Source organism: Chiloscyllium punctatum, chromosome 6 (assembly GCF_047496795.1).
Source record: "Chiloscyllium punctatum isolate Juve2018m chromosome 6, sChiPun1.3, whole genome shotgun sequence".
Lineage (NCBI taxonomy): Eukaryota > Metazoa > Chordata > Chondrichthyes > Orectolobiformes > Hemiscylliidae > Chiloscyllium > Chiloscyllium punctatum.
This window is the reverse complement of record NC_092744.1, coordinates 32,724,842-32,750,928: the sequence shown is the minus strand read 5'-3', so window position 1 is coordinate 32,750,928 and position 26,087 is coordinate 32,724,842. Positions and strand designations below refer to the sequence as shown.

The window sequence follows — 26,087 nt, the reverse complement described above, 5'->3', positions numbered from 1 at the left end:
CCGATATGAAATTAATTAATACCCTTATTAATGGTTGTGTGCTCAAATCCAGGATTAAGTTGATGACATCCACTAAAACTCTCCACCTTGATTAAAGCTGTATCTTCAAATCTAGAAAAATAACACAATTTTGTTTGGTAGGAACAATTGTTAATTATTAAATATGGATTAAAGCAAAACAATAAAGCAATGATAACATATTCACAGTAGTAAGCGTGAGATTGTACTAGCTAACTAACTTACTGCCCTTTGGTTCACTCTCCTTTAATAGTTGGAAGATTTTCCATCCAAAATTTAGGGTGTCTTCAGTGGGAACAGCTTGTATTTATTGTATCAACTCCTGTTAAATACATTTCTTCATTAACATACTGAAATCTTAACCAATGTTGGAAAAGAGACAGCAACTATACAAGAAACGTTAAGTACATTTCTTTCCAGAACATGATGGCAAAATCTTTTTGGGAAAACCAACAATATGATTGGATACTCCACCTTTGTTAGACTATTGAATTCAGAATAAAGAATTATGTATCTCCACAAAATGCTGATACCAGTAACATGAAGTCAAATCTCATGACACTGACATTGGTGCACTAGCATTTACTTTTTAAATGAACTTTATTTTTAACTGATGTTATTGGGACTGTCCAATCAGTTTCAACACAAACCAGTGTTAGATGAGAAACCACTCTAGATTGGGTGAACTGTAGCTTAATTGACAGGATTACTACATTCCCTCTTATGAGGAAAGAGGCGATATTGATGATTCCACACATTCTGTGATTACAAGGAAGAAAATACAAAAGCAGATGCAAAAGTTAGATTGTTGACTGACATAAAAGAAAGTTTCAGGAAATAAAAGGAAAGCTGATACTGACCAAAACCATTCTAAACGTAGTGTTTCACTATTAACAGATTCCGTACATTTCTCTGTACCTTAAGTTTGTCACTGCTCACCATTTGGAAAATATTCTATCTTTCTTGGGATCAAAGGTTATTGCTTGCACTTTACAACACAACTCCATTTTTCCCCACTATCAATATCCTTTCGAAATTTTGTGCAACTATTATCATTCTTGCCATCAACAAACTCGAGTATGTAATCTCCTATTATTTCTTCAAGTCATTGATGTTGTGAAGCCGAATCATCCTCTTGAAAAGCAACTGGAGGACTTGTAAATATTGCATTTTTTGAGCTAGTGCATTTGCCAATGAGACAGTAATCAATTGCCTATGTCTGGTGACACCAGTCTACAGTTGACAGAATGGCAGACTGACAACCATGTGAACAACTCAAACCTTATCCTTCAAGATCTTGCCTTCAAAACCTCAACCACATGCCCAAAGATTTTTCCATAATGACTCCGCAAAATTTTTTTTTCTCTCTTTGTCCAGGACTATGTTGTTTGTGCGCTGTTTGGAAGGGTAAATATTTATATACTTGCACATTAAAATCTAAGTGTGTCAATTAGTTTCCCATCTTCATTGAATAAATCTTGCCACATAATTTTTAAAAATATATTGAGTTGAAGAAACTTGGCAGTTGGATTTGTATTATAAAACTAATAAATTTGAAAGTTTTGTTTTACAACAAATCAATAAAGAAAAATGATTGATGGATCCTTTTATTTTGTCTAATGTAGGGAACGCATATGATTGTTTTACTTGTTTCCAGTATGACCAATTAATTTATAATATGGCCCATGCAGAGGTTCTGTGCACTCCTCCCAACTTGGTCAAAACATGTAAGTGCAGGTTCTCTCAAGATACTGAACACCAATAATGTTTAATTGGAAATGGGGAACTATAAGTGGAAAAGAATAAAAGGAACAGCACCAGGTTCTACTGCATTATTAAATCAAAATAGCTCTGGCTGTTACTAAATTTCTGAAAATCATAGAATCCCTACTGTGTGGATGCAGACCACACCGACCCTCCGAAGACCATACCACCCAGACAGTGATAGTATGTATGGTGCAGAAGGAGGTCAAGACAATTCCAAGGCAAGATGTAGGAACAGAAGTAAGCCATTCAACCATTAAGTGAGTTCTGGCATTCAATGAGACCATGGCTAATCTGATAATCCTCAACTCATTTTCCTACCTTTTACCCCAAAAGCCTTGATTCCCTTATTAATTAAAAATCTGTTCTCAGGCTGGAAGGTACTGAACAACCCAGCCCCTACAGCTCTCTGCAGTAAAGAATTCTACAGATTCACTACCCTGTAAGAGAAAACAAATCCTCCTCATTTCTGTCCTAACTCGTAGATTATGCCCGCTGGTCCTGGACTCTCCCACAAGGAGAGTCTACCATCTATACTAGTAAGTTCTTTAAGAATCTTACATGTTTCAATAAGGCTGCCTCTTATTGTTTTAAATACCAATGAATACACACCCAACCTACTCAACCTCTCCTCAAGACAGTCCTTCCATACCAAGAATCAACAGATTTAGCCTTCCCTGGCCTGCCTCCAAAGTCAGTATATCTTTTCTTAGATAATGGGACCAAAATGGTTCACATTACTCTAGGTGTGATCTAACCAGTGACCTGTATAATATTAATAAGTCTATCCATTTTAATATTCCATTCCCTTTGAAATAAATGCCAACACTCCATTTGCCTTGCCCATTATCCATTAAAGTGGAATGCTAGCTTTTTGTGATTCATGCACGAGGACTCCCAATGCAGTGCTGCACCTTTCTGCAGTATTTCTCAATTTAAGTTATATTTAGCTCCTCTATTCTTGTTGCTGAAGTGCAGACCTTACATTTTCCCATATTATGTTCCATCTGTCAAGATTCTGCCCACTTGCTTAATCTGCCAATATCCCTCTGAGGAATCATTAGGTTATCCTCACCAGTCATCTTCCCACCTATTTTTGTGTCATCTGCAAACTTGGCTATAATAGTCACTGACCTCATCCACACCATTAAAAATATAGTAAATAATTGCAGCTCCGGCATCGACTCCCTATGGCACACTACCACTCCAGGTTGTCAACGTGATATGCCTCCTTTATCCAACTCTCTGCCTTCTATTAGTTAGTCTATCCTCTATCCTTGCTAGTATACTACCCACTACACCATCTCATCAGGTAGCCTTATGTGTGATAGCCCATTAAATGCATTTTGAAAATCCAAATATATTAGATCTACTGCAACAAAAACAGAAATTGCTGGAAAAACTCAGCAGGTCTGGCACCATCTGTGGAGAGAATGTTGAGTTAACATATACAGTCCTGTGAACCTTCTTCAGAACTGAACTTCGATCTACTGGCTCCCTTTCATCTTGGCTTCTTGTTACCTCCTCAAAAGAATTTTAAAGGCTAGAAATATTCACCAATCCTACTTACCAACCAGTTGCTTTCCCTGCACTTGTGTCACACTATGATTTGTTTTGTCACTTGGCTGCTAGCCTCACTGCAGATCAACATTTTGTTCTGCACCTTTACTCCTCTCCTGTTTACCTATTGCTGGAACATGTACCTGAACTTTCTGGCTCAGAGTTAGAGATTCTACCATTTTGCCTCAAAACCTTTATAAATCCATTACACATCGGAAAGCAACCTAATTAAATCCAGTCAAAGCATCTAGAGTTCTCTAGTCATGTTGTACAGTCATGTAGACACCTTCACAGTTCCTTGTTGGAAGATTGCATTTATAAATTTGGCCATGACATATTTCTTCCTAAAACGGATTTGTTACATGAATATTGGCTGGTTCCTTTAACACCATGAAATACAGAAATTTGGCCTTTCTCATTTGAGGCGGTTAAATCAATTTCTGGTTGAGACCATTCAGGCTAGAAAATGCCTCAACAACTTTCCAGAGACTAATGAACCAAGACATTGTCTTAGTTCCTAACTGCATGACCTACTTTGATGATATGCTAGTAACAGTGATTCTTGGAAGAACCACTTGGAACAGCCAGAAGCTCTGTTCAGATTATTACAATTGGTTTGGTGATAAACCCAGTCAAAAGTGAATTTGAAAAACTGTAGGTAACCTTACCAAGACATAAAATATAGCAAGGACAAGTGCTGCGAAGAACAACAAATTACAAACATATATGGAATTCTCAGTTCAAAGACTTAAACAATAAATCACAAGGTTTTTGGGGATGGGTAGCTTCTACCACAAGCTTGTGTCAACTTTCAGTACTATAGCTGCTCCACTGACATCTTTGCTACAAAGGAAAGCCAAAATAATATAGTTAGGATACTGCTAAGCATCTTTTGAAAGGCAGAAAACAATTTTGGTCAAGGAACTGGTGCTGAGTGCCTCAAATTTCACTAAGCCCCGAAAAGGTAATACTAACTTGGTGGTAGGTGCAGTCATATTTTAACAAGATGGATTGGACATAGTACCTTCTCTATGTTTCCTTTAAAAAGCTAAATCAACATTAAAAGAGATATACTACAGTGGAAAATGAAACCCTGGAATTATTACCATCTCATTTTATTTTAAAACATGCATAACTGCCACAGGTAGAGGGAGACATTGGTACATGCTCACTGTAATCCCAGAGCCTTTATGGAAAAATTAATAACAAACAGAATGGCAGTTATTATTGCATTAATAATTTAATATTCAAAACTTCTAACACTTCTAATTATACTTATGTATTCATAAATGATAACTCCCTTGCCTCAGATTCAAACAGGGAGTAAATTCAATCAATATATTTCAACATTTATTATGACAAATTATCCACATTGCAGGAAAAAACATAATTGCTGGCAATTTGTCTATTTAACTTTGCTTTGAATTACCTGAATATCGTGTTACCAGGTATAAATGTATTAATTACATTTATGAAAACATGTACAATTTACAGTTTTTGTTTGAAAGCTAAACAAGCTAGGCCTGTATCTTCTGGAGATTAGATGAGTCAAAAGTGACTTGATTGAAACACGTAAGATCCTGAGGGCTGGCTGGCTGGATGTGGAGAGGATGTCTCCTCATTTGGGAGAATCGAAAACTAGGGATTATCCATTTAAGGCAGAGACGAAGGGAAAATATGTTCTCAGGGGATAGATAACTTCTGAATTTGCTTTGTGAAGAGGCAGTGGATGCAGAATCTTTGAGTATTTTTAAGGCAGAGGTAGAGATTCATGATTACCAAGAGGATGAAAGAACAAACTGATATGTTGGAATATACAGCTGAAGTTAAAATCAGAATAGCCATAATTTTCATGAATGGTGAAGCAAATTCGAAGGGCCGAGTGGTCTATACCTGTGCCACGTTCACATGCTTACATTTGGTGATGAAACAAATTTTAAAACTGCAATTGGTTCTTAATTAGTAAGGGAGTTAAAGGTTACGGAGAGAAGGCAGGAGAATGGGGTTGAAAAACAAGATTGAATGGAGGAGTAGACCCGATGGGCCGAATGGCTATATGGTCTTTATCCCTCCAGGGTAGAGGGGTTATGAAAGTACTTCTATTAATAAGAGAAATCACTTTCATTAGAAAAGGACACCGGAATCACATGTTTTAAACTAACTGGACTTGTTTACTCGAGGTCATATTTCTGAGTTTATAGCTGTTAGGGGTCATGACTATTTAACAATATTTTAAGTTCAGTTGGTGCGTTGCCTGCTGAAAGAAGTCACTCAACTTATCTTCTTTCATCTGGTTTGAAAAATCTTTTGAGAATCCAGTTAGAGGTGAAAGCTAATGGGGCTATTTTTCCAAGATGATTCTAGAAAACTACTTCTTGACATCTGCTAAATGAATTGCTTCTGAAAAGATTCTAGTTACCACTGCACGTTTCTAGTAGTACCCATTTACATGTGCCAAGCCACCATACCAAGCAACAACTGGAAACTTTATATCGAAAATGATTTTTCTCCACGAAGTAACAGTTACTTAGTTAAGTTATTGTTACTTCGCAGAGTTGATCTCTGCAGAGAAAATGTATTTACTTTTTCTTGAATGTGTGCATTTTAGGGTACTTATACAAGCATATGCTGACACAGCGTTTTACAAACTGGGTTAATATGTGTTGTATCTTTATTGAATAAGTCTGGTTTTATATTAAACAACAAAACTATTGTTCTAAAAAATATGGCTGGCGGATTTGTATTCTAAAACAGTTAGATTAGTATATAAAATTGAACATACCAAAATAAGATGAACAACATCAGAGTGTTATACTAACATCTCACCCAAAGCACACTAGTAAGACAAGTATTCATTTTAAAATTCCAGTCCATGTAGTCTGTATAAAATCAGTTGAAACACATCTTGACTAATACTCAATTGTTCTAACATTTGTACTTGTGCATATGCATTTGTAAATGATATTTCCCTTCTTGCAGGCTTGGGCAGAAAGTAAGTTTAGTGAATATAATAGGAATTAAATAGAATCCATATATTCATTTATTTCAGAAATAAACTTTTTATTTTATGAAAACAACACAATGTATACAATGCTTTGAACATGCTATTGTGTTTCTCACCATATATATTTTCTTTGGATTGGTCAAAGTAAACTAATGGCTCTGCTAAGCAGCACTAAATTATTTTCTCTCCTTCCCTGCTCACATCTTTTCACTGATGGTTTTTTTATGTAGCCAATATTCCATTGCCAGCACTGATCAGGGAGAAAAACACGCTGATACTATAGTTTTATTCTAGAAGGACTGACATATAAGGCAAGTTCTTATATCTGTACCTATACCTTGTTAAAGGTATTGATATGGTATTTTATTTATTACTGTTGTCACGGGCATCAGTATCAGTTTCAACATGGCCAACTTTTTATGTGAGTGCTCTTCACACACAGACTCATGAAACAGCAATCCAAAGAGAAAGTGAAATGGGAGAAACATAGCAGCAATGTACTAATGCCCTTTTTTTTTAAATTAAAAAACAGTGAGCTTTAGTCTTATTTTGATGGATGCTACGGTGAAATTGTACAGGTATAGTCGATCATGAATAGTACAGTCCTTACAAATGTTCACGGGATTCAAAGCAAAACATCAATACGGTTCTTATATTACAGAGGGAATTACCTCAGGTTTCAGTATACACAAGTTTTATTTGTTTTGCAAGGATCCAACCAGACCTGAGTTAACACTAACATTTTTTTTCTCAAATGTAGCATTATTACAATGTTGCAATCCAAGCAATGCTGAGTACAAGACATGCAACAACCAGACTCCCATCAAAACGACTGAAAAATAAACTTTATACAAACGTGCAGTATTCAGTTTCTCAGATGTCCCCAGCACCAACACAATATCCATACATAATGGCATTAAATCTAATCTTTGCTAGTTTCTCTGCTTTAAAACTCAGTTGTTCATGACAGCAACATTTTATCTTTAAGTCACTCATGTGGACCATTTGCAAAATGATTCTGTTTACTACTTTTCTTACAAAGACACTTGCTGGCAGTTTTTAGGTCCAAAGCTGACCAATGAAGTCAGTCAGTCATTCTCCAGCACCACTTATTTTGGGCATTATCAGATATAATGCTAATGGAGGAAGGTTAAATGAGATGCAGTGAAGTGCATATTATTCATACTATCTAGCCCATTGATTAAAAAGTTAGAGAGAGTTCTGGTTTTAGAGAACATTTTAGCAACTCTGGCATTATTGTGCTATCAGTCAATAACTTGAAATTCAGCATGAAAAATGAATCAAGTTGACTTTGAACTCTGAAGTATACGTTTAATTGGAGCTGGATTGTTGATTTTGCAATAACACTTTTGATGTGATGAAAACAATTGATGTTCAAGACTGTCCTGTTCTAATTACTTGAATTAAACAATATGTGGCACCAAGTGGGAGATGTGTAGTAGAAAAAGTCGAAGAAACATTATAAAGTGGAATCACTCCAATGAAATTGAAGCTTATTTACTAAGGGCGGGTGGGGTGCAAATATTGTGCTGCAGCCTATTGTGCAAATATTGTGCTCTTCAGGTGTAGTAACCCTTTGAACAAGTCCTTTTCCTACTTCTAAAATGCAGCTTTCCTTTCACGTAAGAATTCAAAGAGTGACTTGCTGTGGGATTAGAATGGTGATAAATGATATGAGATACTTTACAAAATAGAATTAAGAGCATTTGCCCAGCTACAGAGCATATTTAATTGATATTATCTTAGAATCTATTAAAGGCTAGGAATCTTGCTTTAATTTTGATTCTAGCACAAATGTTACTGCCATTGTCAGAATGAAGAGAATACCACACAGCTCCCAGTTTGAATCTAACCGATAAAGTTAATAATACACAAAATTAAATTTGGAACTCTGAATCACATACAGCTTCCTTCAGACTGCGGTGATGCCCAGGATACTGAGTTTTACTTTGGCCACATAAACTATAATACAGGCTTAGTCATACCTGCAGAAACTGCAAGTTAGATTGATTTGAGAATATGGGCTGAAATCTGTACCACTCGAAAAGGTCTCCCAGCTAAAGGTCAAACTATTGTGTGATTAAAACATCACTTCCTCAATTCCCCACACTTAAAAATGAAACTAGATTTAGAATAGAACCATAATAAAAATTTGCTTCTAGTTCACTCAATCTCTCAGCTAAATAATAGAGGACCTTAAAAACTACAAAACTGGAAAATCCCATTTTCTATCTGAAAAGAGGAACCACTGTTCTTGCAGTTTCAGAAGGATACATTTCTAGCCCATAGTAATGCCGCATCTGCAACATGCACCTTTGTAATACTGGACGGATAATTAACTTAAACATAAGGGGAATTTCACAATATCCTTTGTTACTCCAACAACAGATTTTTTGACATTTGTACAGGCTGCCAAGACTAATTTTTCTACAAACTAATTGCAATTTAGATTTTGTAGTATAATACCATTTTTTCAGTTTTGAACTGAATTTAAACTAAGAACAATGAGGAGGGATTGCAAACCTAACAGATCATAGAAATCATTTGAAAGACAACTGTGCAGGAAACAGAGACTGAAACTGAATGTAAATAATTAAGAACGGCCATAACGGGTGAATGAGACTTGGCTCACGACATAACACAGGCAGAATTTGAAAATGACTTTTTGGTTGGAAGATAGACGTCTAAAAGGAGAGCATGAAGTAGTTGAATCTGGAAGTAATAAAAGCATGGATAAGTTTCTCAGTGTCAGAAGGATTTAAGTAGGCGATGTTGCAAAGTTGGATGTTGGTGGGCTTTGTGAAGGATAGAATAAGGCGGCAAAAACTCACTTCAAAATCAAACAGATGCCAAGAATGAGAACACCACCTTTTAATGACTAATGTATTTATAAACTGAAAGCAATAAATCACTTGATCTGTACGTAAGGAGGGATATCTGAATAATAAAATTAAAACCAGAAATTTAGCCGCATTTTGCAGATATGATTTGCCATATATTAGAATGCCTATGTAACACCACAAAATAAACAATGGTCAACTTGAGTTAGTTACTTCCCCAACCCAAATATTCTGGTTTTCATAACTAAAATGAATGAATAATTTTCCTCACCATTTACAATACAGATGAAATCAACCACCTCCAAAATTTAATCTGTCCTCTTTAATTTTCCCCAAGACAATGTTGCTACACCTTGAGGTAATGGAATGGGTCAGCAAAATGCAGTATAGACTTTTCCACAATTGCTACCAAGTTTTACTCATGTATCTTGTCACATTATTACTCTCTGTACTGCTAGAAACACCAATGCTGCACCTGGTGAACAGATTAAAAAGCTAAACTTACTGTTATTAGGGAACTTCAAGACTTGAAATTATGGCGTTCAGAATGTTACTCTCTGACTAATGGGGATAGGGAACAAACCCAAAACTTGACTATAATTACGTGAGGTCTTAAATCTATTATTCCAACTTACAAGTTATTTCAAAACAGCAGCAAGGAAGAAGCAATTAAACATACTGAAGTAGAAAATACTTTGACACATTTAGAATAACTGGCTTAATTCAAACTTTGTTTCAGTGAACTAGTGTTGATGGCTTTTAAAAGGCTGCAATTTCTGTATGTATTTAAAATGGATAAACTTTACCTTAATAGGAAATCCAGAACATTAAACTGAATCATTCAACTGTCTTTTAGGAAAGCAAATTAAATAATTATTAAAACATCCAATATGACAAATTCAAAATATAAACACAACTGTAATCTACTGTCAACAAATTTTCAAATAAAATTTATATTATATATTTATATATAATTTTTTATATATATATATATAGATATGTACACACAGCAGGCTGTTGGATTATAGTATGCCATAAAATTACAAATATTTTCATCAAAACAAAACAAATAACCTGTTGCTTTTGAAGAATACTGTCATTTCAGAAATTGACTTCCATCTCCCAGTACCATCAGAATGAACAGCTATTGTGAGAGTTGAACTCAGTGATGGACATTTCATACCTCTTCTTTCTGGCACTTGCAGGTCAATATTTAGTCAACCCAACAAGACAAGACAGGTACTGGGGCAATAAACCAGTGATGTCTTCAGTTCATTTTCTCCACTGAGAACTAATTATCGCCTGTAAATCGACAAAATAATGTTAGTTCATCTTGCAAATACTTCAATCATTCTCAGTTGTGTAGACATTGTACATTAAATCCTTATTCCATTTAAAGATTATGACACCTATTCAAATAGCTGGCATGATGATTTAATGACAGCAAATACAGCTAAATAATGCTTAAATAGTCTATATATCTGGGCTGATACCAAAACATTTGGGAAATAATAACCTTGTGTGGCACTGGAGGTTAAATGGGGACATTTCCACTAATTATTGCATTACATCTTTGCACCCCAAAAAATGGTTTGGTGGACATCGAACCTTAACTGCTGTATCAGGTTGTGTTGTTCATGCTTTCATATTAATATTGCATAACACAAAGTATAGTGCAACATATTTTTGATTGGTCTCAATAGAATAGATAAAAACACATATAAGGACATACGAATTAGGTGCTTTCAGACCTGCTCCACTACTTAGTAAGATCATGGTTGATCTGATTATTCTGCATTCCTATCTAACTCTTATGACTTTTCACCCTGTTAATGATCAAGAAACTATCAACCTCTGCCTTTTAAATACTTAAAGGCTTTGCTACTACCACTCTTTGTGGAAGACAATTCCAAAGACTTACATCCTTCTGAGAAAAAAAGTCTTTATCTCGGTCATAAATGTAGATTATTTGTATATATAGATCCTTAATTCTAGATTCTCCGACAGAAGGAAACATCCTTCCAAATCCACCCTATCAAGGCCCTACAGGGTCTTACACATTTCAGTTTTTACTTTTCTAAATATCAGCAGATACAAGCGTGGCTTGCCCAATCTTATCCTACAGGGACACCCCATCCATTCCAGGTGATTGGGAATCCTTTACTCAAAAACCTCGGGACCGATGGATTTTCGGATAAAGAGTATTCCGAGTTTTGGGTCCATTAGAGTCTGTTCAGGTGCGTTTGGGTCCATTTGGGCCCATTGGATAAACAGTAAAGACCTAAAAATTGAAGGTTTTTGAAGGACCTAAAAAACGAACCAAGCAGACCTGTAAGCACGCTAAGTTCAGGCCCTTTAGGAAGAAACTTCAATTTTATGTCCATTCGGGCCAAGTGAAGGGGGACTCAATGATAGGGCATTATATATGAGGGAATACTGCTGGCATTTCTGTGGCTGTCAGCATGACTCCATGATGGCATGTGACATGTTGCCCAACACCGCCCCCACCCCGAAATTTCCAACAATTTATTCAGTAACACTTCACCATTATAATTTTTTTTGACTTCCTTCTTCCCATTTCTTTAATTACAACTATTCCTGAGATGTCATTGTATCTTTTACATGAAGACCAACGCAATAACTACTGGATTCATTAATCGTCTCTTTATTTTCTACCTCAGGGACTCACTTTTTATAGAACCAATATTCACATTCTTAACTATTCCTTTTTAAGTAGGCTAAAGTGAGGACTGCAGATGCTGGAGATTAGAGTTGAGAGTGTGGTGCTGGAAAAGCACAGCAGGTCAGGCAGCATCCAACAAGCAGGAGAATTAACTTTTCAGACAAAAGCCTAATGAAAGGCTTTTGCCTGAAATAGCGATTTTCCTGCTCCTCGGATGCTGCCTGGTCTGCTGTGCTTTTCCAGCACCACACTCTCGACTCTTGACCCTTTTTAAGCGTCTATATGAACTTTCAATTTTTAAAAAATATTTCTAGCTAGCTTTCCCTTGTACTCTATTTTTCCCCCTCAATAATTTTTTTGATCAGTCTTTATTGCTTTTTCTAGTCTGTCATCTTCTGACCTGCCACCAATCATAGTGTCAAACTTTTAAAAAGGTATACAATTTTTAACTTTATTATTTAACTGCAAATGTTGCATCCTACTCCTAGAATTTTCTCTTGTTAGAATATAGATTTTGTGTATACTGAAATTATCTCTTAAATGTTTGCATCTGCATTTCTATTGACCTATCCCTAAACATAATTTGTCAGTTCACTTTAGGAAACAGGGAACTGGGATGAGGATAGGATTTTAATGTGTTACCAGCTGTTCCACTTTTCTACCCTAAGGATTGAAATATATTCTTCATCACCATTTCATATCAATAACTTGAACACAAAAATTTCAAAGAAGGCATACGTCAGTATCACATACCTGTGTCGAGCTGTACTGTAAGTGTCTAGCAGGTGGCAACTGGCTAATTCCAGATTCCAGTCAAACATTTCCAGAATTTTCTGACATTCACTTCTTGTCTTCAACCCCAGACAGAATAATTGTTCAACCTATTTGGAAAATATTATGGATGCAGCAATTAGAGGGAGGAAGTTGCAAGAAATAGGGACAGGTGCAGCTGCAAGAGGCTCAAGAAGCACAGCTGCAAAAGAGGAAAAGGTAAGCAGCAAGGGAAAATAAATACTGCATAAAAGGAACAGTTTTGAACCTGTCAAAGAAATACTCAGCAACTAGGAGAGAAGGAAAAATGAATTCACTGAGATAATAAATTCCTTGCAAATTAATAAGGAATCTCTAACTTAAGGTCATATATGTTCAGGAACTACTATTGGGGATAATATTAAAATTAATGTTTTATTTACTCAAATTTAAATTTGAGATTGAGATCTGAAATGGAACAAAAGGGTTGCTGCTTGGTTAACATGTACTCGTGTCATCCAAGTGAGATGAAAATGCATTAGCTACAATCTCACCAGTCTGTAGAAAGTACACTTAAGGGGATGGTTTTGTGTAGTAAGTGTGTCTCCGTTACTTTCAACATACCTTTGCTGCTAGCTTATGTATATTCTTATGTGCTAATTTAACTACCATGGTATCTAAGGAATTAATGCTTTCCTTGTACGTTGTGACAGAGTTTGACGGAGAATTGATAGCGGAGGATATCGATGAATTCCTTCAATACTTTTTCAGTGCAAATTTAAATGTCCGTATGTCAAACACATACAGATGGTACTATTAATACGTGGTCGTCCCAACTAATGAAAAAGCTAGTCGCAATTAAAAAGGAGCCACCAAAAACTAAACCTAGCCACTGAACATCAAAAGTAGCCATCGAGAAACTCTCCAGAAGGGTCCTTAAAAAATAAATCACCTTGAAATTGACAGGTGAGCTCACAAAAAAAGCCGTTCAAGTTTGCCCCCTAAGATTTAAATGTCGGTTGATTGTTTGTCTGTCACCATCTGTAAATTCCATCATATCCTTGCATTTATTGTCTGTACAACACCAGCACAGCTTTATGGACTACAGCCACTACAAGACTCTTTAGAATCAGTGAACAAAGCTTTATCAGTTCTATAATTGAAATAAATCTTCCAGTAGAAACAGAATATCTTGTCAGTAAGTGAAGAATATCATGGAAAGATGAGACAATAGAAAAGACATTGAGAAGCTTCATATTAAAAGTCGTTTCCAATATTGTCTCCCTGATTACCAGATTACACATTATTCTCTGTGCTGCTTCATATCATCAACACCTTTTAAATCCCTTACTGGAGGAAATTTCACTTTTTGAAGATTAGCCATTGGAATAGCTTCATAATAGCATAGACATTCACAAAGGAACTTTAAGAGCTAACCTAATCACATAATTGAAACCTATATAATTGAGTTTACTTTAAATGTTTTTTTTCTTCTTATTCATTCATAGGATGTGGATGCCACCACTTTGGCCAGGTGCCCTCGGGTCCACAAAACAAGTTAAATTAGGAAACAAAATTTATGCAACATGTGAAGCCGAGTCATAGAGATGTACAGCATGGAAACAGACCCTTCAGTCCAACCCATCCATGTCAACCAGATATCCCAACCCAATCTAGTCCCACCTGCCAGAACCTAGCCCATATCCCACCAAAACTTTCCTATTCATATACCCCTTCAAAGACCTCTTAAATGTTGAGATTGTACCAGCCTCCACCACTTCCTCTGGCAGCTCATTCCATACACATACCACCCTCTGTGTGAAAAAGTTGCCCCATAAGTCTCTTTTGTATCTAACCCCTCTCACCCTAAACCTATGTCCTCTAGTTCTGGATTCCCTGACCCCAGGGAAAAGACTTTGTCTATTTACCCTATCCGTTAATTGCATGATAATGGTTCTCATTCTTCAAGATGAATGAGTTTTATCCTTCTTTAAGGAAGCAGGTGAGGTGAGTCATTCTTGGCCAGGTGCCTTTATCTAAGCTTCTCCTGTCATTTGTGATTGTGTAGCTTGAATACAAGCTCTCACCTGTACAATTCAGCCTATAAAATAGTACAGACACTATTTGCTGTCAAGCCATGGTCAACAGATGAAAAATCACATCCCACACATTAGCTCAGCTTATATGCGTCTATGTAACTTCAAAACCGGATAAACATGGTGCTGGGATGGACCAAATTAGATTTTAAAGTCAAAGCACAGTGCATTTAACAAATTCAGTTCCTCTTCTCCATAGTCTTTTCCAATGAGCAGGATTCATTAGTTGCAGCACCAATAGCCCTGGCACCACAAGAGTTTGAACAAGAGTCTTTGTGATCTACTTAGCACAAACTCCTCCAGTAGTTGCAAACTACTACCAGGTGAGCAGGGACAACCAGACCCTACACCTAGCATCGCCAACTCGACTACTGCAAAAATTTTGCAGCTTTCCAAATTGGAAGTTGTTTCGACACAGAGAACTGATACAAGGAAATTGATCAATGCTCTGAACTGCACAATGTTAAGGAACAAAAAATAGTAACTCACTCTTTGAAAACTGAAGAGAAATGGCATTATTGGAGAAAAGTGATATGAAGTGGTTTCAATTTACAATATCCTACTTGCGTACTTTGTTAAAGCTGAGTTAGATTCTGTTTCCAAGAGGATGAATTCTTATCTTCTCAGTGAGAAAGAAGACTGCTGGAACCTGCCACAGTGCAACAACTGAAAGTAAGACTATTTACATTTAGGGGAGTACCATGTTTTCTCTGGGGGCTCAATGCCATTAAAGAGTTCAGGTCCATTAAACACCTAACTTGCTAACAGTACAGGTGCATGGACTGACTTGCAGAGATAGGAAGGAATTGGATCACCACTCAACCCAATGAGAACTATGCAAGGTGGAATGACTTGCGAAATCCCTTCAGGTAATGGGCTTTCAGTGCAGTAACTTTTAACAATTAACAGCTAGCACTGCCTTTATTTATCATAGCCACCACAACACTGTTCTCATTTAGAGTTGGTGCAATTAGGTTAAGGATGGATCCGAGCTCACGGTTACCTTGAGGTACTGTATGGCTTTTTGAACGTTCCAGTTGTGGTTCTGAAGCGCAGTCTGACATTCCTCCATCGTAACGCCATGAACATTCTCCTGAACCTGAACACAGAAACATTTCTGAACTTCTGATTTATTATCACACCACTTCTCTGGACTAAAGTGTGACTACCTCCATAAAACCTATGATAGTTCATGTGGAGCACTCTGACAGAAACTGTTACTATTTACACCAAGTGTGTCGTGCCTATCGGGGTGTTACCATGTCAGTTTTAATTGCTCACAATACTGGGACCTTCTCCACCTGCTTTGAAATTACCTTATTCTCCTTTAACATGTTATTTTTGTTTTCTTCTAACTTTTTAGTGACTTAAATATTATAGGTGATATCAATTTCAACTTTCAAAACTTCTACCATTGGTTTATTAAGCATCCTCATTTGTTCACATTGCTCAAGAAAACTGGGAGATGCTGCATAGTGGACTGATTAGCAAAGTTAGATCACATGGTATCCAGGGAGAGCTAGCTAACTGGATACAAAATTTGTTTGACAGTAAGAGACAGAGGGTGGTGGTGGAAGGTTACTTTTGTGTCTGAAAGCTTGTGATCAGCAGTGCACCACAAGGATTGGTGTTGTGTCCACTGCTTTTTGTTATTTATGTACATAATTTGAATGTGGATATAAGAGGAATGGTTAGTAAGCTTGCAGATTACATCAAAATTGGTGTGTAGTGGAAAGTGAAGAAGGTTATCACAGAGTACAATGTGACATTGATCAGATGGGCCAATAAGCTGAGGAGGGATAGAGGGAGTTTAGTTTAGATAAGTGTGAAGTGTTGCATTCTGGCAAGGCAAGGCAAACTAGGCAGGACTTATACAGTTAATGGTAGGCTCCTGGGAAGTGTTGCTGAACAAAGAGACCTTGGGGTACAGGTTCATAGTTCATTGAAGTTGGAGTCACACGTAGACAAGGTAGTGAAGATGATGTTTAGTACTCTTGCCTTTATTGGTCAGTGCACTGAGTATAGGGATTGGGTTGTCATGTTGCGGCAGTACAGGATATCAGTGAGACCACATTTGGAATATTGTATTCAATTCTGGTCTCCCTGCTATAGGAGAGATATTGTGAAACCTGAAAGGATTCAGAAAGGATTTACAAGGACATTGCCAGAGCTGAGCTATAGGGAGAGGTTGAATTGGATGGGGCTATTTTTCCTGCAGCATCAGAGGCTGAGAGGTGACTTTGTACAGAGTTATAAAATCATGAATGGTATAGATAGGGTGAACAGTCAAGGTCTTTTCCCCAGGGGAGGGGAGTCCAAAACTAGAGGGCATAGGCTTAAGGTGAGAGGGGTAAGATTTAAAAGGGATGTAAAGAGCAACTTTTTCATGCAGAGGGTGATGCACATATGGAATGAGCTGCCAGATGATGTGGTTCAATTACAACATTTAAAAGAAATCTGAATAAGTACATGAATAGAAATGGTTTAGAGGGATATGTGCCAAATGCTAGAAAATGGGACTAGATTTATTTAAGATATCTGGTCAGCATGGTTGTGTTGGACTGAAGGATCTGTTTCTGTGCTGTACAACTCTATGACTCTTATGTGCATCTTCTACAAATTTAGCATGTGTATCTGAATCATGGTAAATTGGTCACTATATGCATATAACATGAAAATTAGAGTACAAAAGGAATTACTATAATCTAGTCAATGGGTATCAACTGTAACTTCAGACCATTAGGATCCAGATTTTGATATATTATGTTAAACTCTTTATTGAGAGTACGGAAGGAATTTAAACCAACCAGCTCTGTATTATTTATTAACGAATACTAGTACCCAACATTTGTAAAGTTTCTATCATAATTTTCACCATTTGCCAGAAGATACAGAAAACATACTGCCCGTCTCTGATTATAACAGACATATTTATTCTGTGCAAGGCAATTATCTGTTTTGCTGCTCTCAATTATCTGCCCTCCAAATTACAGAAATGAGTTCCAAGGACAAAACACAGAATTATCAGAATTAAGCAAATTTACACTTTTGATACTGTAATACTGTCAAACTACAGTCTTTGGAGATTCCCAAGCAATGGAGCTCCACCTTGTGATGGAATGTATATTACATATATTTTGAATGCACCGCACCAGTTCCATGGCAATTACAATGACCCAGCTCTTCCAAATAATGGTAGAGTGGAATTCCTACTGATATCCAAGCTTAAATTTTTGAGTTTATCTTATTTTTATACTAGGGCCTTTCGAGTTTACATTTCTAGCTCAAGCTTCAATCAATTCATGTACACCTGGAGAAGCCTGAGCACTAGAGTAACGTAATTAAAAGTAAAACTATCTCACTTTTTCATCAAAAAATAATGACATGCTTAAACTCTGACCAGCTCAGTGCCCTACTGTCTTTTTAAATTGGCATGTCACCCCTACAAAGAACAACCCATACCACATCACCACCAGGCCCTCTCAATGTACACACTTGCACACACGGTCTGACAATATTTATTGCCCATCCCAAAGATGCCCAATCCCGACTCTCACTCCTCCAACACTATGGCCTCTTCCCACATTGGGTTTCTTCAAGGAAGCTTGGAGGTGGGAGGGAGTTGGTAAGCATTATCTGTGATGCAAAGAGGGAGCAGGGAGTGTTATGCTTTATTGAGGGGGGAGGGAACTAAAGTAAGCATAGTTTATGGTTATGGGAAGGAGGTGGTAAACATTCTCATCCATACATGCAGCATGTATGATTTTAGACCTTTCTGTACCACCTGCTCTTAAATACTGCCTTACACCTGAAGTTAATGGCAGGAGAAACACTCAGTAAAGCCCAAGGTGCAAATTCTAAGGTCAGTGTCAGAGACATGTTTGGAGTGGCATAGACAGTTTAATTCTGCTCACTACAAATTTCAACTTCCTGGGTAAATACATGCACACCAACTGAATCTTCCAGAGGATCCCGACATGTAACAATTGTGAATGTCTCAATATTTGCTGCTGTCATCATTTGAAGATTCGATCCATTACGCCCTGTAAATGTGGTCCCTTTTTGCTGAGGGTCCAAAATCAATTTCAGAGAGGTTTAAATTCAAACATCATTGACTAAAATAGCCACTGTAATTTCTCTTAATTACGTCAGACCATTAAGTGTGCTGCGGCACAGTTAGCTGCAGATTCCTAATACTCAGCTCTCTTCTTACTGTAAACAGCTACCCAGTCTAGTTGTTGTCTAAGTAGGATTGATGAAATATATAAAAAAAGTACAGCAACACACTGCAATAACCATATGGTGCTAAATCTTAAAGTATCCAAAAATCTAGCATATTTTATTTACAAATGAAGCTATTAAATAAATGGACATTTCAAGACATAATTCTCTGGTCTGTACTGAATTAGCTGATCTCTAACAGCATACGAATTCAGAGGAGATGAACAGTCCAATACTGCCTTTATTCTTATCATGTCAAAAATATTATTTATCACCTATGATGAGTTGTGAGAACACAGATCGTCCATTTCTTCCAGATAAAGTTCCAAACACAAGTAGATGTATAGATTAAATTGCATTTATTAATGCTTTTAAAATGATGATTTATATTCAGTATCATTTGAAAGAGCCAGGTTTAAATGATTGTACAAAAGGGAATTTATTTCAAGTTTTCTGGACATAACTGAAGTAGTTTCTTCAAAAACAGGTCATTAAAAGATCCCTGTAGGCTTTTCAGACTTGTTTTTTGAAACCAAACTTCCTAGAAATCACATGAAACGCGATTAAACTTCTTCTCCATTTTCTTGCTACTGAACAGACCTCAAAAGGTTCATGCACAGCACCGGATTCCACAAGCAGAAGCCATACATCAGCACTTTGATCAATGCATGCAGAGCTTCCCAGTGGCTACGCAGTCATGCAGTTTAGATGAAACAGTGCTGGTGATAATTGATTTTATTAAATTGCTACGGGGGCTGTTTAGAAGTGATTGGCTTGGAGAAATTCTTGGTTTATGTAAGAAAGTTAAGATAGGATGTAGAAGCAGAAGTTGGCATTTAGCCCATCAAACCTGTTCCACCTTCAATTAAATAAAGCTGATCTGATAATCCTTACCTCCAGACATTCCTGCCTTTTTCCCCCATAAGCTTTGATTCCATTACTTATTAAAAATCTCTCAAGATGGAGGGAAGCATTCTGAGAGTCAGCTGAGTTAAAGGAAAGCCTGCTGAGAATCTCTTCTACTTCTGAAAAAAAAACCTTCTACTTCATTTCGGAGTAAAATCCATTTGTTCTTTTGAAAGAAAGCTTGAAAGAACACCTCAAGATTGTATTTCCCGAGCAAGCTGTGTCTGCAAGTCTTCAGGACATGATTAGTGACTTGACTAGATGTGCCAGAATATCAGAGCATGAAACTCTAGCACATTCTATGCTTTATTCTTCTGACTTTAAGAATAACTCAACGCCAAAGTGATTTCTTTTCAGAAAGCCAATCTCCAGAGAAAGATCTGTTTTCTTTTTCTCTTTTGCATTTGCAAGAACTAGCCCCAATACTTGGCAATCTGTTCCAGTATAGCTCACATGACTACCTGAACAACAAAGTCTGGAAAATCGCATACTTAGAGATATTTTAATCAATCTGTCCATGCATGTAAAGACAGACCGCTGTAGCAAGTGGACCTTGAACCCCGGCCTCCTGTACCAGAGGCAGAGACATTACCACTCTCGTGTATACTCTAATTGTCTAGTTGTAGGTATTTTTTCATCAACTTGTTCAGACATAATATTGCTCTTGTGACAGCAGTAGTGCCCCTAATTCTGAGCCAGTAAGCCCAAGTTCAAATTCCTTATGTTCCACTTGGAGTCAAGTCCCAGAGATGTATAACAACATCTCTGAACAGGCTAATTAAAAGTATCTACACACCTCTGGAGCAGGTGGGGCTTGACTCCAAGCCTCCTGGCCCAGAGAGAGGGACACTACCACTGCAGTCCACAATAAAGCAGGACAAATTAAATTCAGCCAATTACTCTCCTATTATTCAACTCTCAGTTATCAGCAATATGCTGGAAAGAGTCTTCAACAGAGCGATCAAGTGGTTCTTATTCAACAGCAACCTGCACATCATTCCATCAGGACCACTCTACTCCAAACCTAATGACTGCCTTGCCTCCAAACAATAGAAATACTGAATTCCAAAGGCAAGGTAAAAGTGACTGCCACTCTTATCAAGACGACATTTGACTGAATATGGCATTAAGGAGTCTGAGCAAAATTTAAGTCAATGGAAATTGGAAGAAATTTCTCACTAGTGGGAATTATTCAAAGCACAAAAGAAATGGTTAAGATTGCTGAAGGATAATCCATGAACATCGCATCCACCAGGCATCAGTGCAATAAGTCGTTACGATAGTTTACTAGGGTCAGCCATTTTCAGCTGCTTCAATAATCTCACCTCCGGCATGAGCGGTTCCATCCATGACTCTTCAGATTATGAAGCAACATACGCTGGCATTGCAGCAAGGTCTGGGCAACATTCAGGCTTGGGCTGGTAAGTAAAAAGTAACATTTTTCCACACAAATGCCAAATGACGACCATCTCCCTTGTCTTTCATCCTGCAAAATTGGGTTAGAACATAGAACAACACAGCGCAGTACAGGCCCTTTGGCCCTCGATGTTGCGCCGATCCAAGCCCACCTAACCTACACTAGCCCACTATCCTCCATATGCTATCCAATGCCCGTTTAAATGCCCATAAAGAGGGAGAGTCCACCACTGTTACTGGCAGGGCGTTCTATCAACTCACGACTTGCTGAGTAAAGAATCTATCCCTAACATCTGTCCTATACCTACCACCCCTTAATTTAAAGCTATGCCCCCTCGTAATAGCTGACTCCAGACGTGGAAAAAGGCTCTCATGGTCAACCCTATCTAAACCACTAATCATCTTGGACACCTCTATCAAGTCACCCCTAAACCTTCTTTTCTCCAATGAAAACAGCCCCAAGTGCCTCAGCCTTTCCTCATACAATCTTCCTACCATACCAGGCAACATCCTGGTAAACCTCCTCTGCACCCGTTCCAGTGCCTCCACATCCTTCCTATAGTATGTCGACCAAAACTGCACACAATACTCCAGATGAGGCTGCACCAGAGTCTTATATAACTGCAACATGATTGGGGTTGGGGAAGGTGTTATCATTAAATAGAAAGTTAATCCATACCAGCCAGTTAACCATTGAGCCTACAATAGGATTTGATTAATTTACGATTTGCAGTCAGCATGGACAAGCTTAGACTGAAGGATCTGTTTGCAACTCTATAACTCATAACAGTAGGTCAGTCGGTGAATACGTTCCCATGAATAACAGCTTCCAGACTCACCAAAGTTTTTTGACAACCTAGAAGGCACAAATCAGGAATTTGCTTGTTGTATCATTGCAGCTGTGACAAGAGTGTGTTGCTGGAAAAGCACAGCAGGTCAGGCAGCATCCAAGGAGCAGTAGAATCGATGTTTCATGCATAAGCCCTTCATCAGGATTCCTGATGAAGGGCTTATGCATGAAACATTGATTCTGCTGCTCCTTGGATGCTGCCTGACCTGCTGTGCTTTTCCAGCACCACGCGCTCAACTTTGATCTCCAGCATCTGTAGTGCTCACTTCCTCCCTGCAGCTGTGACAAACCATAGATTTTCTTTTCCTATGTTTACCATGGTGGTTGCTGAACATGTTCATAAGAGATTGCTAACATGCTTTTTACAAAAGAAAATAGAAGTTTATTACACAAAATTATGTTTCACAAGACCTCTCTAATACCATCTTATTACAAATATCAGAAAGAAAAATTCAGCTCTTCTTAGCCTCAACTTACCAACACTCAAACCTTGGGGTAAAGGTCTGTCTAAGCTCCTTACTGAGGCAGCACCATTGTAAATTCTACATTCAGCTGACTTTATTTTCTTCACTTAAGATTTCTTTCTGAGACCTTTACACAACTGCAATCTCAGCTTACTATTATTATTTAACGTGTTCCTTAGACTCATCTCTCCAATGGCCTTCTGCTTCTGGAGCTCTCTCAGAGGTCTTTAAGCTACTCAGGACTTATTTTCAGTCCAGAGTGTAACTCTACCAGCGCTTTTGCTGTAACACAATATTATTCTGAATGACACCAGCACATTTCTGAATGGTTCTGTCTTCTTGTGTTACTGGGCTTCTGTCTTCAGTCAACAGCAGCATGTTTTTTTTCCTAGATTTACTTTTTCTAAATTACTCACCTCAAAAGTTTAACTACCTAATTAAAAGATTTGTAAACAAAGGTGTCTGGACACCCCTGATCACATACAGAATGCAAAATGAAACTGAAACTCGTATTCCTTTTCTTAAGGCACACAATATAGAAATAACCAGCAAACTTAAAGCTGCCTAGAATGCAAATTTCTAAGTCATGATAGGTGTCATGAATCTTCATCACAATATTCTCCATTTGCCTGGATGTGTGCAGCACCAAAGACACTCAAGAAGTTTGACATCTACCATGAAAAGTCAGCATGTTAGATTAGCAACCCATCCATCAACCGTAAACATTCACTGCCTCCCTCTTACACACATATACACAGACTTGTGCAAGGGATATATCTCAATTGCCCAAGTCAAGAGACCTTAGGTCTCAGTTAGCAGAGTCAAATCTGTGCAGGTTATTGCAGGAGTAGCAATAATTACTAAGCAGCAACCAACATACAGATTATGCCAGACCAGCTGAGTTTCTCAAGTAATTTCTGTTTTGTGCTTCAGTACTGTTTATTTGGCTCACTGAATCCAATCACATTCGACACTAACCTACATTCTATTTATAACAGGTATGTGCTGTCATGTTTGGACCCTAGATATATCCTACCCTCCTGTAGAGAGTACTCAGTGATAAGTCAGATTTCTTTTCCTACAATCTTTTTGCTTAAAATTACACGTCATCATAGCTTAGTCCCGTGAACTATAGGGAGCCCTTAATGGTGTAATGCAGAGTTTATTTTGTCCCATTAAACTGATACATAAAGTCTTCACATGTTGTAAACTTTATATTTTTTTTTAACCTTCATTTAAATGGCAAATTATTTCAAAACCTCAACTCATTACATTGTTCTCTCCACATCCAAAGCTGTTTTCACAGGTTTGTTGTCTCAGAAACTATAATTTGGGTGATGGATAATTACATATTTTACTTAGGTTTTGTGAAATGATATATCCATCTGGTGAACACAACCTAATAACATTGCTTCATTTACACAATGATCCTTCTCATCTCCTAATGCACTAAATCACAATCAGTATTTCTCAGCTATGGAGTACTACTTCTACAGCATTTTCATTTCCAGGCCTTCCCATTTTGACCCTCATGATCCATCTGGACCTCTACCCTAAGGAAAAGCTGCAGAATACCTTGCTGCAGTGAGGTGCTGGTTAAATGCAGTTTAAATGGCAGACCAAGCATGCAGAGAATTGCTGAGGGCCAGCATGCATTCAGCTGCATACTAGGTTTCAGATGCATACTGCATTTCAGGTGGTCACTCAGCACATGGGTATGAATTTAGCACAAAAGTCTGACACGTGACAATCACGAGGGATGGATTCCTCCAACTTCACTCCAATTTGTGACCTGGTGGTTCAGAAGCTGTATCTTGTACAAACAAACAGTGTGCTATTAGCCTCCTCCAATGCTGTTCCCATCTCCAACATATAATCCTGCTCACTTGTGGACAGTACTTCATTACGTGACAACACAAGTAGCCATTTTTCGGACCTCGGAGATGTGTGCATTTATGCTGGCGGAAGGTGTGCATGAATCAGGTGATGTTGCATTCTCAATAGATAATCCCCTCTGAAAAATATTCATCATCCTGTTAACAGCTGTGGAATGACAATTAATGAGATGTAAAAGATATAAATTGGAACTGACAAGATGGACGGGTTCTAAGTCACTACTGTGCTGATCATCATTCTTCATAACCTGCTGACATCAAGTTGACCTGAGTAAGTGTTATGTCATGTGGTTGTAAGATATTAAATTTCACTACTAGGTAGCTTGGAGACCTGCATTCTAAGACCTGGATTATTGGGTGCATCCTCCTCAGCAGACAATGTCGCAATGACTGGAGGACTACCTCCAGTTCTCTGCCGCTCTTCTGTGTTCTTCTGCAAGGAGACCAATGAGTGGAATGTTTTAAGAGGATCAAAGGACAGCATTTTGAAGTGCTGCGTATAGTAACATGAAGGCCAGTGACAATGGTAGCCAGTACACAAAATAATATTTTCTCTTCCAACCCACTCCCCCACCACAAACTACAAAAAGGCTCTTCCTTAGAATTTCTTGAGGACTACTCAATTTTGTGGCAACATTTTGGGTTTCAAGGGATACTTTTACCATTCTTATTAACTCAATTATTAGGTGATGCAGTCATGTAATAACAATACCTTCTGTATTAGTGTCCAGATATAGATGCTTGGTTCAGCAGAATTAGAAGCATTCATCAATACCCTTAGCAATTTATCAATGCTTCATTAAGCTTAAAACCAGTGTTTCTCAGACACCAGATTGTTTAAATTAACAACTTTGACAGGCTTAAGTTAGCAGCAATTTTTTTCAAAACGATACACACTCCTCTGTACAAAAGCCATAATCCCCAAGCACACATTCCACAGACTGGTGAAGTCACAGCTAGTGTATTTCCATTGCACATGTACAAACCTGGAAGATTTAATCAGGCAATAACAATAGATTTTCTGCATTTTATATTTCAAATTCAGATTTAAATATAACAATTGAACTGGATTTTCCAAGGATGGCAATCTCATGTAGACTACCATTCTGTGTTTTTATTTTAACAAAAGCAGGGAGCTCCACACTTGAGAGGAGATTCTCATCAGGGATCCTACAGTAATGCAGAGCTGTATTTCCATTCTGACAATTTGTTTGCAGTGCAGTAGATGTCATAAGGCATGGACCAGATTTTGCAGGGTGCAAGGACCCCAATGCCATAAGCCCCACTTTCCATCTGACCTACCCTGTCTAAAATGTAGGAGAGATAGTCCAAGGCAATACAGCCATTTAATAAACAATTGGGTGTTAATAAACTAAACATAAGTCATTTGGCCTTCAGGAAGAAGGAGTCTCATGTCATACAGCTGTTGGCTAAGCAGAGGCTGGCAGCTGTGCAGCACTGGTAGCAGTTGATTATTTTGGACTGGCAAAGGGTGTAATGTTAGCAGGTTCCAGTGTGAGGTTTGGTGAGCTTAAAAGTTAGAGGCTTTGAGAGAAGGTCACACCTTGGTGGAGGCCCTCTCCCGAGTTCCAATGAGAT

The 26,087-nt window shown here is 37.8% G+C and overlaps 1 protein-coding gene across 9 annotated transcripts in view; it reads right to left on the bottom strand.

Moving 5' to 3' along the window:
* Nucleotides 1–6,413: 6,413 nt before the first annotated feature.
* tnk2b (tyrosine kinase, non-receptor, 2b) overlaps nt 6,414–26,087 on the bottom strand; it is a 260,676-nt gene continuing 241,002 nt past the window's right edge. For 4 of the 9 annotated variants that reach the window (XM_072572323.1, XM_072572316.1, XM_072572317.1 and 1 more), the window contains 3 exons: nt 15,740–15,835; nt 12,644–12,771; nt 6,414–10,509 (listed from right to left, as the gene is read on the bottom strand). In XM_072572323.1, the coding sequence (XP_072428424.1) occupies nt 10,503–10,509; nt 12,644–12,771; nt 15,740–15,835 (231 nt within the window). In that variant the 3' untranslated portion in view covers nt 6,414–10,502. The remainder of the gene's footprint in view (nt 10,510–12,643; nt 12,772–15,739; nt 15,836–26,087) is intronic. The other 5 variants (XM_072572318.1, XM_072572315.1, XM_072572319.1 and 2 more) reach the window with 3 other exon arrangements.